The 26210-nt window shown below is 44.2% G+C and overlaps 1 protein-coding gene across 1 annotated transcript in view; it reads left to right on the top strand.

Moving 5' to 3' along the window:
* Window positions 1–446: 446 nt before the first annotated feature.
* RHBDL3 (rhomboid, veinlet-like 3 (Drosophila)) overlaps window positions 447–26210 on the top strand; it is a 28243-nt gene continuing 2479 nt past the window's right edge. The window contains exons 1-6 of the mRNA XM_009894811.1: window positions 447–476; window positions 3794–3952; window positions 16444–16668; window positions 17371–17519; window positions 21781–21893; window positions 24223–24323. Coding sequence (XP_009893113.1) covers window positions 447–476; window positions 3794–3952; window positions 16444–16668; window positions 17371–17519; window positions 21781–21893; window positions 24223–24323 — 777 coding nt within the window. The remainder of the gene's footprint in view (window positions 477–3793; window positions 3953–16443; window positions 16669–17370; window positions 17520–21780; window positions 21894–24222; window positions 24324–26210) is intronic.

Genomic DNA, 26210 nt, shown 5'->3' with positions numbered 1-26210 from the left:
TTGTTTTGGGCCAGGGAATTAAGATCCTGGGTCAGATGGCTGCTACGGTCATTAACATATTTACATTTTTGCTTAAGAGCCTGGGTGAGGATCAAGGGAGTTAAGAATGATTGTCATTGAAATGCGGAGGAAACCTTGCATGAAATTGCCGTTAGTGTCCTGTTCTTTGGGGGGGGGGAGGGGGCAAAGGGCCTTCCTCATCCCTGCACCAGTTGTGTTGCACTTGTCTGCCCAAGTAGACAGGCAGAGGCAGAAGTAACTACGCTGAAGGAAGCCACTGGGCTGACTTGGCTGAGGGGAGGCTTTGCCTGGGGAGCATTCCCTGTGGGGCTGGACCTGGGGCTCAGCGTAGCCATGCGGCTGGCTGCCAGTCATCATCTGTCCTCTCGATGAGACAAAGGTGCTCGGCTGGGCTTGTGGGACAACTGGCCCTTAACAAGATCATCATGGATAAATACATGAAGCGTCTAGCAAAGGTCAGTTGCCTCTTTTATAATTGATGGACCCAAGTGTTTTGGGTGTGCTATCACACACTCTTGCCATGTGTGGGGACACATGTTCTGCTGGACCAGTTCAACTCCTTGATTTTTGTGGCTAGCTGTGATATCAGAAACAGGGCTTGAGGCAGTTTGAAGTGTTGGGGTGAATTTTGAGTGGTGTGGTGACAGATGAGGTTTTTATATGCTGAAAAAAATGTTTAAATAAATAAGAGAACTCCCTTACATCTGTGGTTTACAGTAAAACATTCTGCTCAAGGTTGTGGAAGCAGTGGTCTAGTCCTGCTCCGAGGCAGGCTTTTTTAGTTTAGATGCCAGTTGTTTGTTGTTCACCTCTTATTTTTTCATGCTGTCCAGATCCACCATTTTAATTCAAATTTATTTCTAATTAGTATCATTAACTTAGTGCCAAGGAAATTATACATAGTAACGTTAAAGAGAAGATCAAGCTCCCTAGCATGTTTACAGTACTGAAAATACTAGCTACCTTCTGCCACTGCTTTGATTTTGGTGGGACAAGCAGCAAGACAGTGAGCTGAAGGAGGAATGCTGTTGCCTATTGGTGTGAGAAAGAAGCATCCTTGGAGCAGAGGCTCATTCATAGCCACCAGATGAGCTTCAGCTGTCTGTCCATTTGGAAAACCAGCAGCCAGTGCCAGGTATGGACAGTACTGTCTTCAGCGACAGGATTGTATCTGCTCTAGTGCTAGTGAGTCTGGAGTCACTAGTGTGTCCTTGTGGGCTGGTTTGAAGCTCTGAAGCAGTTGTGTAATTTCTGTTCTTGGTTACAAAATGTTTCTTTTTGGAATGCTTTAAAGCAGAACAGTCTGGGAACAGTGGTTTGTGATCTGAGCAGCTCTTTTGTGCTTTGGGAGCCTGTGTGCTTCAGCTCTGTATCTCTTCTGCCCTTTGAAGGAATAGCCGTGTTCCCCACTGCTGTGACTGTTGGTCTTTCCTACAAAGTCAAACAGTGAGCACACAGCACGGGGGGAGAGTTCCACGCTTCAGTCACTGACCCTGGCCCTCAAAGTAGGGAGGCATTTAAGCCTTCAAGCAGCAAATGGTCTTGTCCTAAACAAGATAAGTTCTGACATCTTAAATGTCAAGATATAGTTAAAGTGGTACAGTTAAGTAAGATGTTGGTTAGGTCAAATGTTTTTGGGAAACAAGGATGAACACAGCAGTATCTATGGGATTGCAGGTGTTAGATCCATTTGCTGAATGACTCATCTCCCAGCTTCTGCAAATTCCCCTTGAGGAAGGTCATCTCAGGTATTATGCTAATAGTACTTTATTTCCTAGGTATCTGTGCCTCTTGTATTGGGCACTGCACACTTAGGCTTTGGAGTCCCAGCAAGAGCCAAAAAGCATCAGAGCTGAGCCTGAGTGAAGTAGCCATGATTTTGGGGTTGGTTTTAGAATTTGATCTGTTAACTTAAAGCATCAGTGTGGGCTGACTGGAGTAGGGGAGCTAAACTTCTCCAGGGATTAATATTAAGCCCTTGTTTAACAGTAAACAGCTGATGAAATCCACCTTTGGCTCTGGGTGCCAGCTGTCAGGAAGGTACATCCAGGCCACCTTGCAAGGACAGAACAACCCTTGGCAGAGGGTGGGGAGAGTGCCCAGCTCTGACTGTCTGCAGGTCACTTGGTTTGTCTTGTTTTGTATAATCCACTTGCCCCAGCAGCTTCTCACAGAGGGGTTGCTGCTTTGACAAAATAGCAAACCAGCCCTACTCCAGCAAGGGGCTGTGATATCCCCTCCTCAGGTTAGACAGCTCCTCTTCAACAAAGCAGCACACAGTAGCAGAGTCCCCAGAAGCAGCGGGACAAAGGTGCTCAGGTTGGAAGGAGACGAGCCAGATTCTTGCACGTGCACCCTGTGTCCTCTAAACAAGCTACCCGTGCCTGAAGCCGGTCTGTTTTATAGCTGCTCTGCTCACTGCAGAGCAGTGCCAGCCCTGCTGCTGGCAGGCTGCATCCTCTGCCACATCCCCTTTCTCACCCCTTCCCTTGCCAAGGCAGCTTTTACACTGCTGCATCTGATCGAAGGCTCAGCGCCCGTTCAGCTTTTATTCTCCGTTAGGAAAGAGCGAGGATTGTCAGGACCTTTTTGGCTCTGCCAAGGCCTTTTATGTCCCAAATGTTTCCATGAAAAGACTCCCTCCTGACCACTGTGGCCTCTGACAGCCATTCAATCCAGCCAACAAGTTTGATATCATTATCTACAAAAGGAGTCCAGTGAGCACCAGGGTCCTCACAGCCAAGTTTGGGAAATCAAAGGCAAATCTCCCAGCAACAGAGAGCTGGCAGAGATCAGACTGCACCACCGCTAGTGCGGGCTGGTGTGGCAGCTTGCGTCCACTAGTTTTCAAGGCACAAAAGAAAGGCGCTCGGCGTGGTGCCAGCACTGGCTTTGTCAGGGCTGGGGCTGTGCCCGCCTGTGAGCTGGCAGCCCCTCGCAGAGTGCCCTGGGGAACTCAGTGTGGGTTAGAGGCCGCTGGAAGCAGTTGTAAGTTTGAACAGACTTGCAAAGCTGTCTCTTTTTGATCAGTGGCATTTTTAGGAGGTGAACCACTTAGTCTGAAGGAAAACAGTAATGTTTTTGGTCAGAGTGGGATTCACTCCAGATCTCACCTGGGACTTTCCTTCTAATGACTCTAGTTTACATTCTGAAAACAGCATGTGGCTGCCTTGTCACTTTTATTTTGACATAGCGTTCATCTGCTTTGCTCTCTGTCCAAAAACTTTTTTCCAATCCGTCTTAAAAGAGAGAGCTCTTCAGCAGTGAAAGTGCTTACCATTTTGAAGGTGATCTGGAAAGGTGACTGTCAGAAACACTGAGCACAGAAAGGGTTTGAGGAGGGATAGCATATTCCTGTGTTGCAATTGTGTTAGGAAATACAGGGGTAAAACTGTTTCCAGTACATCTTATCTCACAGAATGCATCTCTGGTTTGCTTGATAGTCCAGATAAATAGGGATGTAAAAAACAGCCAAGAGGTAATGCAGGGGGAAGGAAGGTAAAGGGACCTGACTTAGCGGAAGCTTGGGTGGAGACAGGGTGAAGGTGTGGATGATGGTGCCTGGGTTTACCCCTCTCTGCAGCAGGGTGCTTTGCAGTCCCTGGGCAGTGAAAGGAAGCTGAGGATGGGGTGACTGCAGGGCAATGTGTCACCAAAGCCTAGAGCAGCCCTGGGGTCCTTGTGAGTCTGCAGCAGCTGATGAATTCATAGGAGGGCAGAGTTGTGTGTAACATGGAATGGTTAATTCTGTCACTTTCCCCTCCTATACCAGTTTGATCCTGACAACACTGGCTACATCAGCACCGAGAAGTTTCGCTCCCTTCTCCAGAGACACGGCTCGGAGCTGGACCCCCACAAGCTGGAGGTCCTGCTGGCCCTGGCAGACAGCAACTCCGAGGGGCGGATCTGCTACCAGGACTTCGTCAACCTGGTGAGTGCTCCAGCTGGCAGGGCCTGTCAGTCGTTGGCTCCGCTTAAAATGTTGGCTGTTGAGGGAACAGTGTCTCTCCCTCCCTTCTTCCCTCTATCAACACCAGTGTTTGCTGTGTCCCTGCATCACACTCTGTATGGGCTTGCTGAAGCATTCAGTGGTGACTGAACTTTCAAGCCAAGAGTGACATTGCTGCTGATTTTTCCAAAAAATAAGTTTGCATGGGAAGAAACTGTGGGAGCTGTTGTAAGAGGAGCATGAAGCAATAGCTGCTGCTTGTTTAGAGGCTTTTGCTCTCAATATCAGTTGGTAGCTGTTATAAGGAACCATTTGTTTGCAAGCAGAGGTTTGTCAGACTGGATGTCTCCTATTTTATCTAGAGATTTCACCACTTCCAGACAAAAATATATAGATAATGTTGTGTTGACTTGCTGTGTGGAGTCATGTTGCACTGCTGTAGGCATCAACAGCAACAAGGATGAAGTGTTTCTAGGTCATGTTCATTTTATCCCAGGTAAGATGTATCAGACTGCATGAGTCATGATCTGGATGCCTCTCTATCTCCACTAATTAGTCAATTAGTGAAAGGATCTCTCTGTTTCTTGTCAAGGCAGTTTGGCGAGCCAACACGGATGTAGACATGTGTTGTTAGATGCGTAGGGTGGCCTAGAAACATTGTTTGCAAGATAGGTGTCTTGAACAGTGGCCATTCCAGGGGCTTTGCCCCATTCTTGCTCTGTCATTCCCACCTGAGTCCCAGAAGATTTAGTGCAGCAGTGAGAGGAGCCTGGATGACAAAGTCAATAAGCAGTGAAAGTCAGCGACATCTCTAAAGTTTCACTGCAAAGCTGGATGTGTTTGTGATGCAGAGGATAATAAATTGCATCTCTGTTTGTTCCTGCAGTTAACATGGGGATTTGATCCCTGTATTTGTCATGGTCACTCATGCATGTGTTCTTGGTTTAGAAAGAAAGTGTCTTCCATATGTCCTGTCTTCACATTAATCAGAAAAGTATGATAACAGGGGACAGCTGTCAAGGATCCAAGTCACAACCTCAGTCAGGCTGTGGTCAGTGTGAAAGTGAAATTACTGTGATGCAATGACATAAATCTTCTGTATCTAATCAAGGTGTCTTGTTAGCCCCTTGCATGTATTTAGGTACACAGTAAAATAAATGTAGCAACTATTAAATAGATCACAGTGAGTGTGAAGTTCTCCTCAGCTCCAGCTTAATAAACAGTGTGCTCAATGGTACTCTGTGGTCAGCAATGTATTTATAGTAACAGCTGCTTGTTCTACAGTTCAGTATATTCAAAGTACCATGCAAGCATTCACTAATTGACCTGCAGAACACTTGGGTAGCGGGAAGAGGTATCATCTAATTTCTTTTACAGAAATGATGGCCTAGGGCCAGCCAACATGTTCGCAACAGGCTCAGGAATAGAGCTGGGCTTTTCCCTCTCTCCTCACTCCACTGTGCTCAGGAGCAGCACAAGCTAATGAGAAGCAGGTGGGAGGTGAAAGGCCTGGACATCCTTATCCTTTGGGGAATGGGAGATTGTGCCAGCTCACACCCACCTGATGCGATTTCTGCAAAATGGCCAGTTTCCTTCACTACTATTGAATGACTCCTGTAAAGAAGCCATTGATTCTTCTGTCATCAGTCCTCTATCCTCATCTGCATTTTTTTCACTTTCTAATCAATAGGCAATGCAAGTGCCAGAACATTAAACTACTCAATGGTATCTCTCTTCTCACTTCTCCTGTATTTGCTACTGATTTCCAACATCCAAACTTTTTTGGGCTCCTTCTCTTTTCTCTAGTTTCCTCCTCCCGAACCTGCCTTGTGAACTTTCTGATAGAAAGAAACAGCACAGTTGACACAGAATCCCTGTGAAATTAATGATTCCCTTCACTTTATAGCTGTCAATCCTGGAAACTGTGTGGTGGTGTTTAAGTACGTGCTTGTGCTTGGTGATCATTAGCCATCTCTGCTGTTTGCTCAAGTTAATTTGGCTGTTTCAGTAGCTTAGCAAGAATTCATCTGCACCCAAAAATGAGGGTGCTGGCTGTGGGGAAGGGAAAGGGTGACCTTTTACTAGATCCACAGAGGTTTTACAAGCATGGCTCTGTTCATGTGGTTTCTTTTCTCCATCAATATACATGAAAAAGTACTCTGACACGATCAGAGAATCTCATGGCCTTCCAAATGTGTCCAAGGTACTGAAACTTTGAGCAGGAGGTAAAATTGCGTTAATAAAACTCTGGCCACTGGAGAGGCCTTTAGGGGAGGAATGGAGCGCAGTATCGGAGATGCATTACAGTGCAGTTGTCAAAGCAGAGCTGTGGAAAGGAGACTCCTCTGTGTGTGTGTGTCTTACAAACAGCTCTTTCAGTTTCTTTCCAAGCATGGAGATGGAAGGAGCTGATGAGCTGCCTGCTCAAGCTGCTATGAAAAAAATTAACTCTATCCTAGCCAAAGCCAGTACAAACATGTGCTGTCTCACAGAATCCAGCAGAAAGTAGGGTTTAACCACTGGGCATCAAGAGAACTCTGTCTTCAATGGTCAGTTCCTGGGATATCCTCTCCGTTTTTTCTCTCAGCTTTGCTAATGCTGATAAAAATCAAACAGGGAGGCTATTCCCTTTTTTCAGCCTTGTAGAGCCCTTGATCTTTGCTGTGTTCCCTGGAAGTGTGACAGAATGTGATGCTGCTTATTCTGCAAGGTGCTTGGCTACTTACTTCTTAGAGAGTCTGATGCTGAGAGACATTATTAGTGACCACAGAAGCAGCCGAACTCTATGAAATTATTGTTTTTGGAAGGCACTACAGGCCATAAATCTCACAGAGTAATAGTGTTAACACTTTGTTTCCTCCAGGGTTTCCTCCCAGAGAGGGCAGTAAAAAATGCTTGCACCCCTATGATTCAACATCATTACCAAGAACTCTGCCTGCTGTCCCAGCCACTGTGATCCCCAGCTAAAGGACTGCTATTGAGCAAGGTTGTGTTATCCCCTGATGTGTTGTGAATGTGTAGATGCATCAAAAATGTAAATCTAGGACTTCTCACCTTAATAAGGAGACCCAGATATACCTACACAAAACACATGTCTGTTCTCAACTCAACAAAGCAGCTTAAATTTCTGAAATGGAAAATTTCACAGGCTGAGAATAGACCCCAGAAATCACTCAGTAAATAATTTGAGTAATGAATGAATTCAGAGAAGCTGAAGACTCCTGGTATGATCTGCAAACAGGAAGGGCTGAAAAAAATCAGGTAGGCAACTCATTGGGAATTATTTCTCCTCTGTACATATGAGATTCATCTCATGTAGCTGTAAAACACAAGGCTGCAATCATATCCATTTCTGTTTCTACACTGGGGTCTGCAAGAATGGCAGAAAGCAGATTCAGGTGGGACAGCACAGAATAACAAAAATGTTTCCTGTACAAGCGGAGACGTCTTGTGCATTTCTGTTGTCTGGTTGCTTTTCTGTGTTGTGAAGAGAGATGCTAAAAACGCATAGTGAAAATTCTGCCTATGAACAGCATAGGCCATAGGAGGAGATAATGAACAAAGCTGTTTAACTAACTTTGCTACTTTTAGAGAGGAGACAAGCTAGGAGGTAATTATAGTTGAGACGTTATTTGCTGGGATCCTTGCTGAGCAGCAGTTGCTGCTGGCAGTCCTGGACTACCTGGTATAATATCTTGTGAACTGTAACAGAACTAAAGAGCAGAGCAGTGAGGCCCTGGAGGGACTCAGTCTCTTACTCAATGGCTAAACCCTCCTTGTTTTCTCTGCCTTGGTATGTGGATTGTTGCTTTGGACAGGCTGGATTGTGGCTTTACCACCTCCTCACCCTCTTGATGTGTCCTCTTCAGACATGTGAGCAGAGGCAAGGGGGTGCAATGGAGCTTCTGAAACCTTGCTTTGCTTGACAGCAGGGAAATATGGAGCCAGTTCAGGCTGTGGGTGGTATCTTATATTCTCTTTTTGTGAAAATCAGGTAGTTAACTCCTAGTGTTGCTCTGGACAAGGAAAAGTTTTACAGAACCTTGTGTTTAATAAAGCAGCTTTTGCTAGAAGAGTAAATCACAGCTTATACCAAGACTAAAACAAAATCTGTTCTGCAGCTTGAGATTTCTCTGCCAGTGCAACTTTACAGATCACTGCTGAAATAAATGTGCTGTAAAAGCTGGCCTCAATGCATTCAATGTGGTCCAGATTGGAACTGCCAGCATGGGGCAGGAGGACTTGAGGTGAAGGGAATGTGTCCGTCCCCCCATTCCAACACTGGCAGTACCCTGGGAGGTGCCCCTAGTGCACACTGAAGGTGTCTCTTCCCTGCTGCAGGTTTCGTGTTCAAAGGAAGTCAGGTGGACCAAAGTTTTGTTCCTGGCTCTGCAAACCACTCATTGTGAAACTTGTGGAAGACTGTCTGGCTCATGGGTCTGTTTCTCCAAAAGACAGAAGGAGGCAAGAGTTGCATCTCTTTGGGGGTTCAAAATTTTGGCTAAGTCAATGGCAATTCTCCAGTGGAAGAAGAGCCAGGCGCTGGGGAAACAACTCTCTGATGAGCATTTGCTTGAGGAGCTGTGTTGGGTCTAGAAGAGCTGAGGACGAATGCTGTTCCCTGAAGGCAATGGGCACAAGACTTAGTAGGCAATAGCCAGCCATGTGAGAAGGACCGGTTCTGCAAAGTGCTGAAACCCTCCTCCTGTTCCCTTAGCTCCCTATTCCCTCTTGCTGTAACTACAGCCTGCTTTTCCATTGCTTTCCAAGGCATCAAAAGCAGATGCTTGTATTTTTCTGAAGACGTTTTTCAATAATGCATGGCTGGAAGCCATTTGTTCTTATCAGCCACTTTGGTGGTAAAAGCAAGGCTTGGCTCTGTCCCTTGTGGGGACACTGTGTGTGCCCGTAGATTTTTCATGGCCATCCTTTCTGCTTTGAAAGGTGAGTAACTCTTGCCTTTGCTGTTTCAGTGCTTGCAATGGTAACTTTTACTTGGTATTCTTCCTCCAACCTGGCTTGAACTGAAATGAGGAGAAACAGTGAAAGAGGAGCTGTAGCTAGGAAAAGAGATAAAATCCAATGTTTTCTCCTTTAAAAAAGTTATCTTTTGACTTTGTGAGTGTGTGTGTGTGACAGCACCAGGAGGCCTTTATTATCTTTGTAGAGGTGAGCTTTTAAGAAGTTACATACTGTATTCTTGTGTGTGGGGAGGTGAGAGAGGTCCTTCAAACCATGGTTTGCTTGGGTTTTTTTTTAATGGTACTTGGAAGTACTTTGTAGCACAGTTGTAAAGTAGCTATAAATCCCATTTCCAGTGTCTTTGCATGTCCTCTACTGAACCAGCTGACAGCCTGCATAGAAGGCTTAGGTGCACAAGGCTTTGCAAGAACTGTATATAATTATTACCTGAGTCACTGAGAAGATAAGCAATAAAGTCTAAATCTCCAGTTTGCAGGGGAATCCTCAGGCAAGACAAAAAATTTTGTTCTCACTGTTGCTAATCTGGAAAGGTTTGTTGCAGGCAAAGCTGCAGGTTTTATAGCTCCATTTCTTCCCCTCTATGCTTCCAATTAGCTGCACTGTTGAACCAGGGCAGATCTGCCAAACATCAAGAGGACTCCCAGCTGGAGTCCTCTGGGATGTCCTTCAGCTTCCAATGGAACACCCCTTTAAGTGCTCCCTCTGTTCTTGATTCACTGTCTTGGCTGAAAGTATAGGATTCCTGAGCTCTCTTTCTGGCCTCTATTCAGAGGTATAATGATAAATACTTAATTTAAAAAGGTTTGAAAATCACTTACTTCAGTATTCAATCTAATATTGTGTTATTATGAGTAAGGAGGAGGTTTTCTCAAGAGATAAATGAAAGTAGTCATGTGATTGTGTCCTTATCCATTTCTTACCTCTCAATGTATTAAAGCCCTTATTGAGGTGCAAAGTTCTTACCCCAGGGACCATTTCCAGGGGCTTGATATGCCTCCTGACAAAGGTGCCTCACACTGCCCTCATGTTGTTTTTCTTCCTATTTTGGAGAAAACTGGTGATTTTTGATATTCCAAGGGCCACATGCATCTCCTGAGGGAGGGAAGAGAGACATCGGAGGGCCAGGTGAGTATCTTGAAACTTAGTAACTGGGATGCAAGAGCTGCTTTTGGAGTGTGTTCAGCTTGTACATTGATCTGAGTCCATTAGATATTGGCTACCCACAGCAGCAGAAGAGAGAACTTTCTTCCAAGTGAACTAGTCTGGCAAATAATCAAATGCCAATTAAAGTGGAACTTTAGCATAGAAATTTCCATCCTTAACCATGATTCCTCAGCTGTTTTCACTCACGTATAGTTGAAACTTGAGAAGTGTGATGTCAACTTAAATGGTCATTTTAATTGTTTAAGTATCTAAAATACACGTGAGTGGAAAATGTTATAAAGATATTTTTTAAAAAAATTTGCTTCAGAAACTTAAATCTGGAGTAATTTCAGTTGTGGAATCCTTCCCAGCACCTATGAAAAATAGAACAGGTGTTGGGGGGGTTGACTTTTCAAATAACACAATGTTATTTGAACCAAAATGTTAGTCTTATCCCCCAAGCAGTGTTCTTGCAATTAACCTTGAAATCTGAATGTGGTTTTCTAATGGAAGTGCTGGAAGGTCTAAGCCTGGCACATTTAATAGGAGTCCAGAGCAGGGAATACCCTTGTAATGACCAGGATAATTTATTTGGTTTCTCCTGCCTCTAACTTTTCTTGAATCCTGAGAGTAAGCTACTACTTGGACAGAGCAAATCAGGATTTTGGTATTTGCTTTTTTTCCATTTGATACTGTTTGGCAAAGTGCTACCAGGTTGGCTCAGAGGATGCGAACATCTGTGATAGATGAACTTGATGCTGAGCTGTGCGTTTCGGGAGAAGCAGTCTTTACCCACATTAGCATTTTGTAGAAGTGTGGAGAGAGGGAAGGAAATAAATGCAAATCTTGAAAGCAAAATTGATTGGAAAGGCTGCATTTGTAAGTAAAGTGGGTTATAAAACTGGAGCTGACAGAGGCTTTTAAAAAGCTTGTGCTAACTTCTGATTTAGTGTTCTGTGTCTTGGAGGATCAGAGCTAGAGAGCTGAATGCATTGCCTGTCACAGTGTTGTATGTGTTTAAAAATAGCTGTAGACCAGGCTCAAAGATGCCAATACGTAATGGGCAGAAATCCATGTTTTTCAAAACCTCCTGCATGAGGGTGAATAAAACCCATAAAAAGGGTACTGTGCCCCACACAAGCCATGAAACTGGAGCTGGGGAAATGCTACATGACTTGGCTATCTATTATCTGGGGCAGCAGCGGTAGTACAGCCAGCCAAGAAACCCAGAGAAATTGTTCTGCCAGTGGGAAATGGACAGTTTCCATTGCAAGTTGCAGATTATCTGAGACTACTTTTAGATTGGCATGTGTTCTGAACAAAAGCAGAGCTTTGTACTTTTCCAAAGTTTCGCACTGTCCCACAGTAGGTAGTAAGGACTCTTATCCTAAACTTTCACATTTTCAATGTTGAAGACAAGTCCAGGTCTAAGTAGGAAAAAAATTTCCTTTCTAGAAGATGTATTAAACCCATCCTCTGAGCAGAGCTGTAGCACTAAGCCTTGTTTTGCTTTGGTGTGGTAATACCAAAGGTCAGAGGTGGTAGTGCATGGTTACCAGTCATGTCAGCTTGGCTGTTTTGCAAGGGAAATTTCTTTCTCTCTGCATAACTTTTTGCAGGCATGAAGGACTAAGGGAACATGTTGTTCCCCACCGCTACCTTCATTCCCCAAAAATATACTGTTTGCTCTACCCATCTGCCTGCAGGTATAATATCATGCTCGTTAAAGAAGTCCCAGATCAATTGCATGAAGAGAAATGGGGTGGGCTGCCCTGAGCTTCTGGAGCCGTAATAATGTGCAGGCCAACAATGGGCCTAGTGTTCTTTCAGCTGATGATTAAATACTTGGCTCATAAATACCAATATTATGTAATTCTGAAATCAAGTCAGCAAATCATGACCATATGGGAGACTCTCTGTTTGGGAAGACTTGAGTCTTCCAAAGTCAGTCTGAGGAACAAAATAGGCTTCTCATCAAGAGTTTGTGGGAGCAGCGGTGGTGACTTAATCCGCTGTCTCTCCTCATGCCCATCGTGTCCTAGCTTGAGATTAAAAGTATGATCCAAAGGCCTGTGGGGTTATGTGAGTAGGCCCAGGACTGTTGTGTTTGCTCGAGCTCTGGCAGTCAGTTGTGCTGCCTCTTTGGAGCTCATTGGTGTGATGGGCAATAATTACAGGTGGGCACCAGCAGGGTGTCATCTTACTGAGAAGCCTAATTTTAGCAGGTGATCAGTACATCCAGTCATCCACATCTTAGTTGATTGTGGGGGCTTTTGAGCACACATGTTATGCTTCTGGCACTCTGTGTCCCTGCCTCATCTGGGTGTAAAACCACACCAAGGCTATGGCATTCTGAGGGAACCTGGGTCTTCTTTCCATATCGTCTGCTTTACAGGAGGCCTCACAAATATTATGTTCCTGCCTGAGACTGCAGGAGGTTTAGTTAGTACTAAGAGCTCTAAAGCGTTAGAGTTGCAATTATGGGTACCAAAGGCTTTTAATTTTCTATGTAAATTGAAATCTGTCTCCCATTGACACAACACCTACTGTTGCTGGTGGATGCAGGGAGTATCCTGCTCCTTGCCAGTATTGTTCCTTCCAAGGAATCTGGTGCTGTGATGCGATTTGGGTAGAATACACTTGGTGCTGGATATCTCCATATGTTCTGCAAGACTGCAGCAGTTCACGACCTGCTCCATTTCATTTGCAGGCAGTTTTTGTGTTGCCTCTTTCAGCAAAGAGATGATGAATTTGAATACCCAGTAGAGCCTACGTATATCCTGGGACAGGATTCCAGTTGCCTAAGAAGTTGAATTCAAAGGTCTTTTCCATCTTTGAGCATTTTGATCTTATGACCTCATATCTGAGTTAACCATAAATGACTTCTCAGTAATTTGTGTTAGTTTGTATTGACAAACGCTAGAAACACTTACAAATGGATTAAGTTTATCTGTGCCTATCTCGCAGTATCTGGTGAGGGCTACCAAAAATCAACTAGGAGGAAGAGGCTGTGCTTGCTACTTACAAGTGCGGTTGGTGTGATACATCCGTAGCTGTTGTTCAGAGAGGCTACCAATGGGCAGTGCCTCATAATATATAGAAATAACCTTGTAGTGTGTTGAGGCATACAAGGTCTTTCTCTAGCAGTCGCGTGTGCTCCCCAGAGAGGTCTCACTATTTTGCCCAAGGGCTTCCCTTGCTCTTGTAATATCAACATTTACTGCTTTCCTATTATTGCCAGTTTAAACAACTCTTGGCATTTTATCATCCACGTGTAGCCAGAAATAACCAATATGGAACACCTTGTAAAAATAATGGGGGGTGAGAATAGGTAGTTGAGAGAACAAAGCTCCAACTGTCTTTTATCATTCCTTGGAGGAAATCACATTGTCATGAGCTTCCATTTTAGCTTCTATGTGGGGTGTGGAAGGTCCTGTGTTTCATTTTCCTCTCTTGGAGGAGGAAGGCAGAACTTTCTGCTGAACAGTAGGGCTCAAAAGCAGTGCAGCCTGGTGATCAGAGAAGTTGTGCAGCGTGGATTCTTCTAACTCTAGTCTATGGCCTTGAGCAAGTCACTTAGTGTTGTGGGGTCCAGTTTCCCACCGCTCCAGGAGAGCCAAAGGCTTTGTTCATCTGAGGTGCAACTTCCACAGTGATCCTGCAATATCCTGCTCCTAACAAAACTAAGACGACCTTTCCCCTCTGTTTAATTTTCAGTATGTTGAGGGACATGTTCAGAAACATCACGCTGATGGACTTGCCCTACCCTGGCTGTTATTTGAGCTCTTTGGGCAGCATTAGCAGCAATACAGAGCAGGACACTGGACTGTCAGGGCTGTGCTGAATTCAGGTGATTGAACTGAGCAAGTCCCTTTTTGCAGTGCTCAGCAATAACAAACGGGTTCAGTGGTGCCTGTGTTAGGATTCGCTGCTAAACAAATGCAAGGAAATTTCTGTAACGACCCTAGGCCAGACATGAATGTCGTCAGCCTTTGGAGTTTCCTGCCCATCTCTCTCACCAGTCTCTGTATTGATAAGGGGATCATCTGCTGAGAGTGGTCAGCACGTCTTGATGCTGAAATGCCATCATGATTTTCTTTGGTTGACTCTGGAAATGATTGTATTTTCCACTGCAGTGCTGCAGCAGGGAAAAGCACTGACCATTTTGTGGTAGGCAGGAAAATCATATGTACGACTAATTAGAAGAAGTGTATCAGCAGCTTGAGACGACTGTCCAGTATCTTCATCTGTAGCAGGCAAATTTATAGTTTCAGTCTGAATTAGTTCTTGTCCACAAGAGGAGTTGTCGTGGTTTGGGCTCTCAAACAGGACCCAGGACAGCAGTGAAGCCAGAGAGAACATAATGAACTCTGTGAGGGAACGTGCACAGTACGTCTCCAACAGACTGCTCTGAACTAACCTGCAGTGAAGCTTTCTTCTGTGGACACGATGAGGTCATTAGGTGGCTAATGGTACCTTTTGAAACAGAGGTGTGTCTGTCACCTGCCAAAATGAATCTCACAAATGTGAAGGAAAGCCTTACACCTGGTGAATGTTTCTCTATGAAAATATTGTCTTTCCATGTGAGCGGGCTTTCTTAATGCAACAGAAGATCGCCAACAATTTTTTTCCCCCTCATCTTCCCTAGTTTTAGATAAAAGCTTTTGGATGATAGACTTGAGAAGACTGGAAGAAAGATTCTTGTGGACAGATATTTTTTTTTCTTCTTTGCCCTTTCTGCTTCTTTTGCCAGAAGTGCTCTTTCACAAGTGTTTTATGACTGAGCAAAGGAAAGAGAGAGCAAAGGAGAAATACCAAGAAAGGAGAGAGTTTTTAGGGTAAACAGTTTTCTCACTAAAACAACTCAAAAAGAGGAACAACAACAAATTTTTCCCCAGTTTTAAAAAAAACTTTAAATGGATTGATTGCCTGTCAGTGTTGCTCACATCAGTGAATTTCTGCATTGGAGGGACAGGCTGTAAATGGGAGGCGAAGGAGGGATGGGCAGCTGCTGGGAGAATGGGTCGCAGTGCCATCACCTCAGATGGCCCCTTTGCCTTCCCCCAGTGATTAACAGGAGGTGGCTTCCTGCAGTGATTACTGTGTTTTAAGCAGCTTGGTCCAGCTTGGAACAATCACCCGGCTGCCTAGGCACTGAGAGCACAAGCTCTGGGCTTTGCTGTCTGTGGGATATTAGCTGAAACCAGTGTGATCCAGGACAATTGAAAGCCAATGCTGTTGAACATCGTCTCTTTTTTGGTTCTGGGAGACTGAAGATGCTGGTAGTTTCTGAGATCAGTTAGCAGCTCTTTCAGAAGAAGGGCCGGGCTGTCACATTCGTTTTGCTGCCTTTAACTGTAAAAGGTCCCCCTACGGTGGTCTTTATGCATAGTTAGCATTTTCAGCCTTCCTACCAAAGATTCAGCCAGTACAGACAGTGACTCTAATGCAGCAGGTTTGTTTGACATCAGGGCTAATTAGCAATTATCCAAATCTTGGAGCAAGCTCTTTCAGACCTGGGTTGGCTTTTTTTTTGGTTTGTTTTTTTTTTTCCCCCTAAGGAGGCTAGGCATAAAATTCCATCTGCCTAATTTGCAAATGCAATTGCTTTAATTATGCATCCAAATTGGTAAAGTGTATGCTCAAAAAGATAGGTAGCTAATTCTATGCATGTAAGATGATAATGCATATACAAATTAACTGTATCCTCCAAAGCCTGCACCATCTCAAAACCTTCCCTCTCTGAGGAAAACTGTTTTAAAAGAAGAAATCCTTTCTTCTTGCAAGTTTACAGTGGCTAAGACAGCCTGTCTGCCAGTTTAGTTTGTTGTTTTGTTGCTGTTGCTCATGCTGTTTTGTTTTACAGAAAGAGATAACTTTCTTTGCCCAGAGCTAACTCTTGCCAACAAGGACCAGAACACAGAAGTTAGATGCTGTGAATGTACCTGCTGCTACATTCAAGAAATTTTCAGCCCCAAGAGATGACAGATGCAGGGAGGACATGGGAATGTAGATTTTGATAACTGATGGTGAAGACAGTGGATGGAAGGTTGGAGAACGGGCCAGAGAGGTCAGCCGGTGCGTCAGCAGCCTCTGCTCTGCCTTGCCGGTGTTCTGCCCTGACCTCATTTATTGGCATCGTAATAGCAGACCCTGGTACTGGTTTTCCTTGCACCCCATGTAGGTCACCTCATGATCATTCTGAGACTTGGTTTCTAAAGCTCCAGCCTTTTGGTGGTTCTCCTGCGTGCCTGGGCCTGGTGCTGCCAAACTGGCACTAATCTCACTGGATGGTTGTGGCAGGTCCTGTTTTGTCCTCATGGTTTCTTCCTTTTCTTTTTTCCCAGATGAGCAACAAAAGGTCAAATAGTTTCCGCCAAGCCATCCTTCAGGGGAACAGGAGGCTGTGCAGCAAGGCGCTGCTGGAGGAAACGGGGCTGAGCCTTTCGCAGAGGCTGATCCGGCATGTTGCATATGAGACCCTGCCACGAGAGATAGACCGCAAGTGGTACTATGACAGCTATACCTGCTGCCCTCCACCCTGGTTCATGATTACCATCACTATTGTAGAGGCAAGTACCTTAATTTCCTCTCTCTGGGAACCCACCCCACACTGCCAAAGGCTTTGCTGGAACTTGATCAAGGGCTAGTGGGATTCATTTAAACTCGGACAAGCATGAAGCTGATAACCATTTTGGCTTACCTGTATATGTGTGTGTGAGTGGAAACCGTGATCCTATCTGTCTCCCAGTGTGGTTATTAGTCATTGAAACAATTTGTATATGAAACTACAGAATCTGGGAAACTAAAGCAAACCTTTTTGAGGAGTGAAGATTTGGACAGTTCTAGGGAAATTGGTAGTTCAAATAATGGAATTAGAGGAAAAATTCCTATATGGTTACCTCTCTTCTATGAATGGAGAGAAAAGGAGGTAAGAGAAACTGAATTAAATATTCTGACCTGCTCATCCATTGCCCAAATGAGATCTTTGCACAGCTGCTGAGTAATAAGCACAGGGGATATAATATGGCACTGATCCCGTAGGGTACTGAGTTCTTTTGACTCAGTGGCTGGTGTGTTACAGAAAGCTACATATAGAATTATACCAATGCGTGACAGGTTCCTCAAAACAGGGAACTTTCATGCTGTGTGAAGCTGTCAAATGGCAGAAAAATTATTGTATATTTGACTTTTTTCTCCATGATTTTAAGCTACAAAGTGCTTTTCAGCGAGAGAAGGCATTTACTAACCAAGGAATCTCCCTGCTCTTCTAGGTTGCCTTTTTTCTTTACAATGGAGTGGTATTAGACAGATTTGTGCTGCAAGTCACCCATCCCTTATACCTGAAGAACACATTACTTTACCATCCTCAGCTCCGTGCTCAGGCTTGGAGGTACCTAACCTACATATTCATGCATGCAGGGTGAGTACTTACAAACTGCAGAGATTCCCCACAGTTCAGGTTCCCCAAAGAGAAGGAGGAGGAAGAAGCAACAGAATCAGCTCAGAAATCAATTTTAAAAAAATAAATTCTAAACTGCATATAAAAATCTGAAGCTGTTGTGGAGTGTTGGGCAATGAAGGGCAAACCTTTGCAGCTCTCTGAAGGGAGGAGGCAACATAAGAAACTTAACAGATGCTGTTCTTCTCCCCAGCAGTGTTGTGACCACACCTTCCTCTTACTATTGCACTTCCCTGTGTGTGCTTCCTAAAACTCACCAGATCGAAGCCCAGCATCCCTCTAGAGGAGCTGTGCAAGCGGTAGAACAAGTCTGCAAAGATGCTGGACCAGTATTTAAAAACTACATGGTGTGTTCTTGCTAAACTCCCTAGATGAGGTTGGAAAAGTCAATTAAATTCCCTGTGCCTATGGCATGTCATCACTTAGTAATGTTGTCCCTTCTGTAGGGACTGAGATAATGCCTAGAAGCCTGAGTCAAGATTGAACTCCCATTTTGTATGCACTGTACAAAACCCAGTGTTCCTGAAGAGCTGATAATCTCGACTGACCAGATGGACAGAGAATGGTCCATCTAACGCAAAATGCAAAATGAAGGTGTGCAGTAAAATGAATCCTCCTTCATCCTATGGGAGGTATGTAGCAGACTTGGGAAGAGAATACAAGGCGTGGGGATTCTAACTCTGTGCTTGTGCTTCTCGACTGTGCTAGTCCTTCCAAGATTCAAAGAGACTCAATTGTGTGATGTTTGTGATGCCATGGTGATGAGTGAGTGTCACAGGAAAGTTCATCCCTGTACAAAACACTCTACCCCCTCTGAGTAGTTTCTCAGATCATTATCTTCACACGTTCCTGGCAGATAATTGCAATTTTCTTTAATTCTGTCATTGAAAAATCACAGCAACAAGCTTTCTAGCAGTAGTTTATAGTTTGAAACTGGATAAAGACCCTTTGTTCTTAAATAGAAAGCCTATATTCCCATCAGTCAATGTTCTCCTATGAAAGGCCAGAAAGATCAAGCTGATCTCTTCCTTTTTCCATGTCTCTGATGGAAGACATGCCGATGTCTCTTGTCTGCCATGGAATAACTGCCTCTGTGTGTAATTGCCCTTGAGCACAAGATGTGCCCCAGATCCTGGATAAAAATCATAGGACAGAACAGACTCCACCCAAGGGGACAGTAGGAAAAAATATATAGATGAAACTTCTGAATGTGGCAACATGTGTACTCTGTATGCTAAATCCCTCCCAAAAGTCCACTATGTAACAGGTTTCAACCTGCAAGTGGAGACTATTGGGCTTAGCCGTGAGGCTGGTTATGTAAAATGAGAGTTGGAAATTTCCATTGCTGAGGATGTGGGGAAAACTGGGCTTGCAAAAGGAAGAACCACTTGATTTTAACTAATGTTAGATAATTTGTATCTGGGTTTTCTTCTGGTGGTGGTGGTGTTCTACTATATCTCAGGCTTATTTCACATCTGTGGCTGGCTCAGAGTTGAACAGTGGGGAAGGTGGTGTGCAGGAGACTCATTGTTTTTGTGAGTTCTTTAGCTTCATAGCTTTCAAAACAATGGAGAGTCCCACAGGAACAATAAACTCCATGATTTATCTGCAGTATCTGGAGTTAGACTAAATGTTCATTTATTGCTAACTTCTCTGTGTTAAGCTCCTTTCATATCAGGAGAACAGATAAATCTTGGAAAGGTAATAACATTTGTTAGTGGAAGCCCATCATTCTCCCCTCATTTTGAAATGAGAGGCTAACACAATGCCATGGGGTCTATTGTTATCCTGCCTCCAGCTGAGACTTTAAAATGGTAATGTGGACTGCTCCTTAATTTAGTGCACTCAGTCTGTTATTTTTTGAAGAGCAAGTGACAGCCGGAAGGTGTCCGAGAGGACAGCAGTTGCTAAGGCTTGGCTTGTTGTTCCTCTAGAAAGATTCCAAAAATGCATGGGCTGTGTGTGTTGGTCCTGATGGAGGGGGCTTTGTCAAGGGCTGAAAAGGCAGGCAAAGTTGTAAATTCTGCCCTTCTGCTTTCATGGAAAGCAGATGTTGATTATCTGGGGCCCACGCATTTGTAACACTGCCATAACTAATGACTTGCATTGATGCACAGTCCCATTTGTTTAGTCCTGTTTGGAAGGAGAAAGTCTTTAATAAATCAATGAAATTGTCATTTCAAGAATGACACATTCAGCACTGGCAAAGGCTAATTATATTTTATGGGTGCTTATTGACAGTGGAGCCTTCAAAGCTCTTAGCATGATGGGGAGAAGTGAATGGGATTGCTCCTGGAAAGTCTTTTAAGAACAGCTGTGAATCAGAGCAGTCATTTTAGAGTCTAGGATAAACTTTACTGAGCTCTTACAAAAGCTTCCTTTGAAAAATAAGATCCAGTGCTTTGTGTGAAAATGTCAGGTGCTTCCTCATGATGTTGACTGTGTGCCAGCCAAAGCTGCTTCCCTCTTCTCTGTAAAAGGGCACTTGGATGCTTTGACTCTTTTCTGTGATCTTAGTTTGACCTTTGCTGGTTGTTCCTAATTTAGTTCCTAAGTTCTCTGAATATGCAGGATCAGAACGGGTGTCAGAATATGCCCATGCCCAGTGGCTTCAAAAGTCTTGAGCAAGGTAATAAAAACACCGTTACATGCAGCAGTTTGCCATGATGACAAACTGCAGTGCTGAGTGTCTCGTGCAGAAGAGAAATTTATCCTTGGAGAGAAATTCAGTGGAAGCAAACCTATTAAGATATCCAGAAAGGACTGTTTCCTGCAGTATCGTTTCTTGTGTTTTTTTCCGGTCCAACTTTAGATTCTCATTTATGAGACTGTTCTGTCATTACTGCATCTCACCATCATCGTTTTTCTCTGATGTATATGGGAAATTGCTATGGTAACATGAAGAAAGACCAAAACAGCGTAAATGCGTGTAACTTAAACCAAAGATTGGTAGTAGCTGTCTATAATCTACTAGGATGTAGATTTTCAATGCATTAGCTATTTTGTGCTCTTTCCCCCGTAAGATGCTAGCCTTCTGTGTTAAGGGTACTGCTGTCTCATTACAGAAAGGACTATACCCCTGGGTCCAGTGTGGTTGCCATTCAGCAAGGTCATAGTCCTGTGAGCCCGGGGTAAATCTCGGACACTAGCACAGTGCTGAGATGGATCCTGTTCAGGGGTGATTACATCACTGGAAGATCCTGCAGGTGGCATAGTCATGGGCAAATATTTGTGTAGAGCTTTGAAAAGTAGCAAGACAGTTTTGTTAAGTACTATTGATTAGAACAACAAAGGGCTTGCTTTGAAACTATTGATCCAGCGCTGGAGAAAACTGGTGCGCTGGAGTCTTTACCAAATACGTGCATCTTAGCTGTCACACTACCTCTAGTCTGCAGGTGGTCCTGCACGTCCTGATGTGCACAGCAGAGTTTTCTACAAGACTAGTATCAGCCCTGCTTTTCCCATTGTGTTCAGCATGAGTTTTTGCTATTGACTGTAATGGAAACCAAGGGTAGGTGAACAGAGAGCTTCAGTGAATACACCTTGTGTCTCACTGGGCACCTAACCACACATAAAATGCCCTCTGCTTCCCATTCTGGCCATGGTCACATTGAAGCAGGTGCAGCAAAAAAGGATGAGGGTCAGATAGCACAAACAGTAAACCAGCATTATGTGTCACAAGGAAATGGCAACTGTCTTGGGACTGCTAGGCTTGCCTTGCTCTTGACTTAGTATCCACTCCCCATCATAGCAGTGTAATATGTGCAGGGAAGGGCTGTATCATTAGGAAAGGAGAAGAGAGGAGCAGATCAAGTTTGTGGCTTCTGTTCCAGACTCTGCTGCCATCTTGCTGCTTTTTTGGACAGGTCATTTAACTTCTTCAAACCCTCTATTTAAAAAAAAAAACAAAACAAACCAAACAACAAAAACAAAACCAAAAACAACAAAAGGAAGTGTCACTAAGAGAACCAAACGTCCTATGGGGTCTTTGGCTGAAAGGGCCTGGGTGGATATGAAAAAGATAATGAGCAGCAAGGAGGGAAGAAACATTGCACCTCTCAGTCTGATTTTTTTCAGGAACGATTGTTTTTCCCAATGTTACAATCTACTTTCTTGAAGCAGGTGCTACTTGATTTCCTTTCCAAGATATCTCTGTCTCAAGTATAGAGAAGGGAGACAAAGGCTTAGAAAAGAGGACAACTGTTGTTTTTCCTTGCCACAGGATAGAACATCTTGGACTCAATGTTGTCCTTCAGCTCTTGGTTGGGGTTCCCCTGGAAATGGTGCATGGAGCTGCGAGGATCAGTTTTGTGTACGTTGCTGGAGTTGTGGCAGGTAGGTGACACCTCTGGATGCCCCAGATGGAGAAGCATCTGGAAAAGGTGTGTGCTGACTTTCTTGTAGGAGAAATGTTTCATGATGTTTGGATGTAGGAAAAGAGCAGTCACTGATCTTCTGTGAGTTGAAATTCTTTTGGAGGCTGGAAGTAGGAAATATGCTACGTCCATTTCTAACTAGCCATAGGCTCTATGTTTAGCAGACCTGCTAAAAAAGCACCAACCACCTGTTAATTTAAAATAGCCTTGCTTTGGATGGTCTTCCTGAATGTGGAGGTCATGCTGTTCCTCTCCTGTTGTGTCCCACAGAGGCCTAGAAGAAAGGTGGCACCACAGGCATCCCTACATGAAGAGTCTTTTTTTTTTTTTTTTTTTTTTTCTTCCTCTCCCCTCCCAGCTCCTTTGCTAGTTCTTCCTCTATTTGTCCTGTGCTGTCTGCTCTCTACAGCCTGAGTAAGCAAGAAGTATTCGGTTGTAGGTTGTGAGCAGTGCACAGGAATCTGGAAATTCATTTAATCATGGAGCCATGGGGTTTGATTGATTTCTTTTTTTTTTTTTTTTTTTTTTTTTTTTTTTTTTTTTTTTTAGTTTGTGCTGTATTCCTTTTATTTATGTTTGGCATTTCCAGCAGTTTGGAGGTGATGGAAGTTAGCTGACTATAGATCAACATCTAATTAAAACAGGAGGAGAGTGTAAGAACAACCAAGGGCTTCACAGTGGAACTCAATGATTGACTGCAGTATTTCAAGATTTATGGTGATTATTTTTTTTTCCCATAATAAGCAGATAAAGCCTCTGTAAAATGGGCTGCATTGGGTACTAATAAATTCTACATTCCAGTAGAGAGACTGTGGAAAGAGTATTTGGGCTAGGATGCGGGACTAGGCGTGGTACAAACCCCATGCTATTTAATGCAGAGAAAGGAGTTAGCAGAGTTTCATTTTTTTAGACAAGCTGCTGCATCCTCATAGACTTGCCTTTCACACCTTATGACCTCTAAATTGTGGAAGAAAGTGCCAACTGGAAAGGGAAAACTTTCCTCCTTAGTGCAGGGTGGAACTACAAATGTGACCAGACAGTCCCACACAGAAAAACGTCCCACGATACCCTCACCTGTTTGAGTTGTTAGCCAATTATTAAACATGTTTCATTCTTTGACATGTGCCAGGAGAGAGGGAAAGAGGCATACTTATGCTGACGATCTGGCAATATAAAGATAACACAGCTCCTAAACAATCAGGAATAAACCATAAAATGTAGACAAGGGCCACAATGGCCACTCCCTACTTCCCCCCACACAATTTGTCTGGCTTTACTAAGGAGACGTGTTGAGACTGAGGTCGAGAGACTGAAGGTATATGCTCAGTACAGTGTCCGAGAACTTAACTGCAAGTTCTTATTACTCCTTTCTTAACTTCTCATTAACTTTTTCCTTAATGGCAGTGTTTAAGAGCTGTGAAGTCTCAGGGCCATACAGTGAAGGAGGGAGCTATCAGCAGAGTTGGCTGGTGGAACCTCAGCACTTTCTTGACCCAGAATCAGCCAAGCAATTAGCAAAGAAGTTTGTTAGATTCTGTACTACCAAGGACTCTCTCAAGATTTGCTATTGTGTGTTTTTCTTACTCTTCATCACAAAGATCTTCATTATCGCTGCCTTGTGACACCCAAGTCTGCCTTTGTCTCTCTATCCCTTAAATTACTCTAAAAGTTTGCAATTAAAGGAGCTTTGAGCACATCCAAACCTCCAATTGGGATAAAGAGAAGCAGTGTCTAAGTTTGGATGTATTCTTACTAGTGGTGCCTTTATGTGATTGACCTGCCATTTTGCTATCTTGCGCTTACTGTCTCCATCCAGGTTATTTTTAGCTAGTTTTACTCTGAAGTTTTATAAGTAACAGGCTGTGCTTTGATCAGAGACCTGTGCTAAATTACAAGTACTCAGTTATTTCTCGCTGTGCAAGTATTTGTCTTGCCAGCACGGGAGCTACTTCTATTTTATCTTCAGGTGAGGAACAAGACATGGACATTTTTCTGTCTCCTGCTTCCCTGTTGTTTTAATCAGGGTGTGCCTTTTTGCAGCATAGGTTCGAAGATATGTTGCTGCCTTGCTTGACTGCTTTTGAAGTAGGTGCAAAAGAATCAATCAATCAGTGTCTTGGCATTACTACAGGATTGAGTTAGCTTCATGAGTCAATTGATCCCCCCTTTATCTGTGTATTACTGACCTGCAGCAATTAGCACAAAACAGGCGGTAGCAGGGATGTAGGGTAAGAGAGAGTGTGTTTATTTAGCTGGCAATTGTCACAAACCCTTGTTCTTTCTCCCAGGGTCCCTGGCAGTGTCAGTAGCTGATATGACTGCGCCTGTGGTGGGCTCCTCTGGAGGCGTGTATGCTCTTGTCTCAGCTCACTTGGCCAATATAGTCATGGTGAGTACCAGGACGACTGTGTAACCTCTTCGGAAGTGAGCCATGTCTGGTGGCCCAAAGGGATTGGAAATAGGGCCTGACCCAGCTGTTGGTCATCCAGAGCTTGCCTCAGTTAAGAGTCTTGTCTCAGTGGTGTGGTCCTGGAATAGAAGTGTTACACTGCAGTTGGTGGCTTGGTACCCTGATGGCTGGCTGCTTGTCAGGAGAAGTGGAAAGTGCTGGTAATCCAAGACTTATCAGTGTACTCTAGGCTATCAGCTCACCTTGCAAGGGATGACAAATGTTTGGAAAAGAAGGAGCTGACTGGCTCTGCAGAAGCTGCAGACTTGGTTGGGTCTGCATGTGCCATGCGGTGTTAGCAGGTACCTAAGGAAATTTAGTATTTGGATTTTTGTGCAGAATATCCCTTATCTCCATTTGTAAATCATAGAATTGTCTATGTTTGAAGGGACCTTTAAGATCATCGACTCCAACCATCGACCTAACACGGACAAAACCACTACTAAACCGTGTCCCTAAGCACCACGTATACCCACCTTTTAAATACCTCCAGGGATGGCAATTCCACCATGTCCCTGGGCAGCCTGTTCCAACATTTTAAAACCCAGACCAAAGCTGAACCCTGGGTGTACTAGTGATGCATCTTTTTGCTGTTTCACCTCATGAAATACTTTACAAAATTCAGTAAATACCAGCGTTGTCATTTGTCTAAGATCTGGAAACAGGAGCTCATCCAATGTCCTCAGCTAGGTGGTGCCAAAGCCCAGCATATCTACCTGTGTGACCCCTAAGCTGACCACTGGGCAAAAATGGCTTTGCTGAGAGAGCTGGTTTTGCTGTGATTAGGATTCATGTGTGGTGGTACAGGGCTGCATGTCTGTCCTGCACCAGCAGTGTCAGAGCAGAATAACTGTAAAAATTATGGTAATGCGTCTTCCCCTGGGGTCTGAGTGGGAAGATAATGTGAGTTGGCTGCACTGCAGACAGAAGGTCTGTTGTATGGGTGCTGGAAAACGTGTGTGTGCAGTGGTACTTGTGTCAAGCCTAAAAGAAAACCTTGTATTTAACGCTTGTATGCAGTGAAGTCAGCAGGTTCGGCCTGCAAGCCACGACGGTGCTGCTCCAGGCAGCCTTTGTAGCATCTGGGAGCGGGGAAGTGGGTGGTTTCCTGAGCAGAACAGGTCTCCTTTGCTGTCTTCAAGATTTTTGGAGCATGAATGAGCTGGGGACTGTTGTCCAAATTAGGACGGTTATGTGGCTGGCAGAGAGCTAGGGAGTGGAGGAGAGGGGCTACCTCTATACCACAGGGTTTCTACTGGGGAAATGTCTCTTTATGTGCAGTTATTTTCGGTACAGTTTGTTTCCTGCCACTGGGCCAACAGAAGTAGGAGGGAGTTTCTTCTGTCTCACAGAGTGGTAATGCAGACACAGGGTTTCTTCACACCGAGATTCAGAGGGGGAGATTGGAAGAAATTTTAGGTTGCTTTAGAGGAAGAGGCTCTGCCAGAGGTGTGTGGAGCATCTGCACCAGACATTTTCCCAGACTTCTTAAAACATTGCGAAGTGGCCTGTTATTTTGCTGCTCGTTGCCCTCCTCTATTTAGCAATTGCTGCCTTAGCATCTATATTTCTCCATTATCCCCTGCCTCTTTTCTCATCTGAAATTACTTTTACTGCCTTTGCCATTCTGGTGCAGTTTTTTCTGCTTTTCTTTCCCCCTCTTCTCTCTCTCTGCTCACTTAATATCTAGGTGTGATGCTCCCTCATGCTGGAAGACATGCTGGCCATTTGCTGGTAAAGCAGTCTCGTACAGGTGCTTTGAGTGTGCTGGGAAGGGGAGGCACTGTTGCAAGGAGGGTCTTTTGAATCTTCTGTTCCCTTGTGCCT

Source organism: Charadrius vociferus, unplaced genomic scaffold (genome assembly GCF_000708025.1).
Source record: "Charadrius vociferus isolate BGI_N301 unplaced genomic scaffold, ASM70802v2 scaffold321, whole genome shotgun sequence".
Classification (NCBI taxonomy): Eukaryota; Metazoa; Chordata; class Aves; order Charadriiformes; family Charadriidae; genus Charadrius; species Charadrius vociferus.
This window is presented reverse-complemented; position numbering and strand designations above follow the sequence as displayed.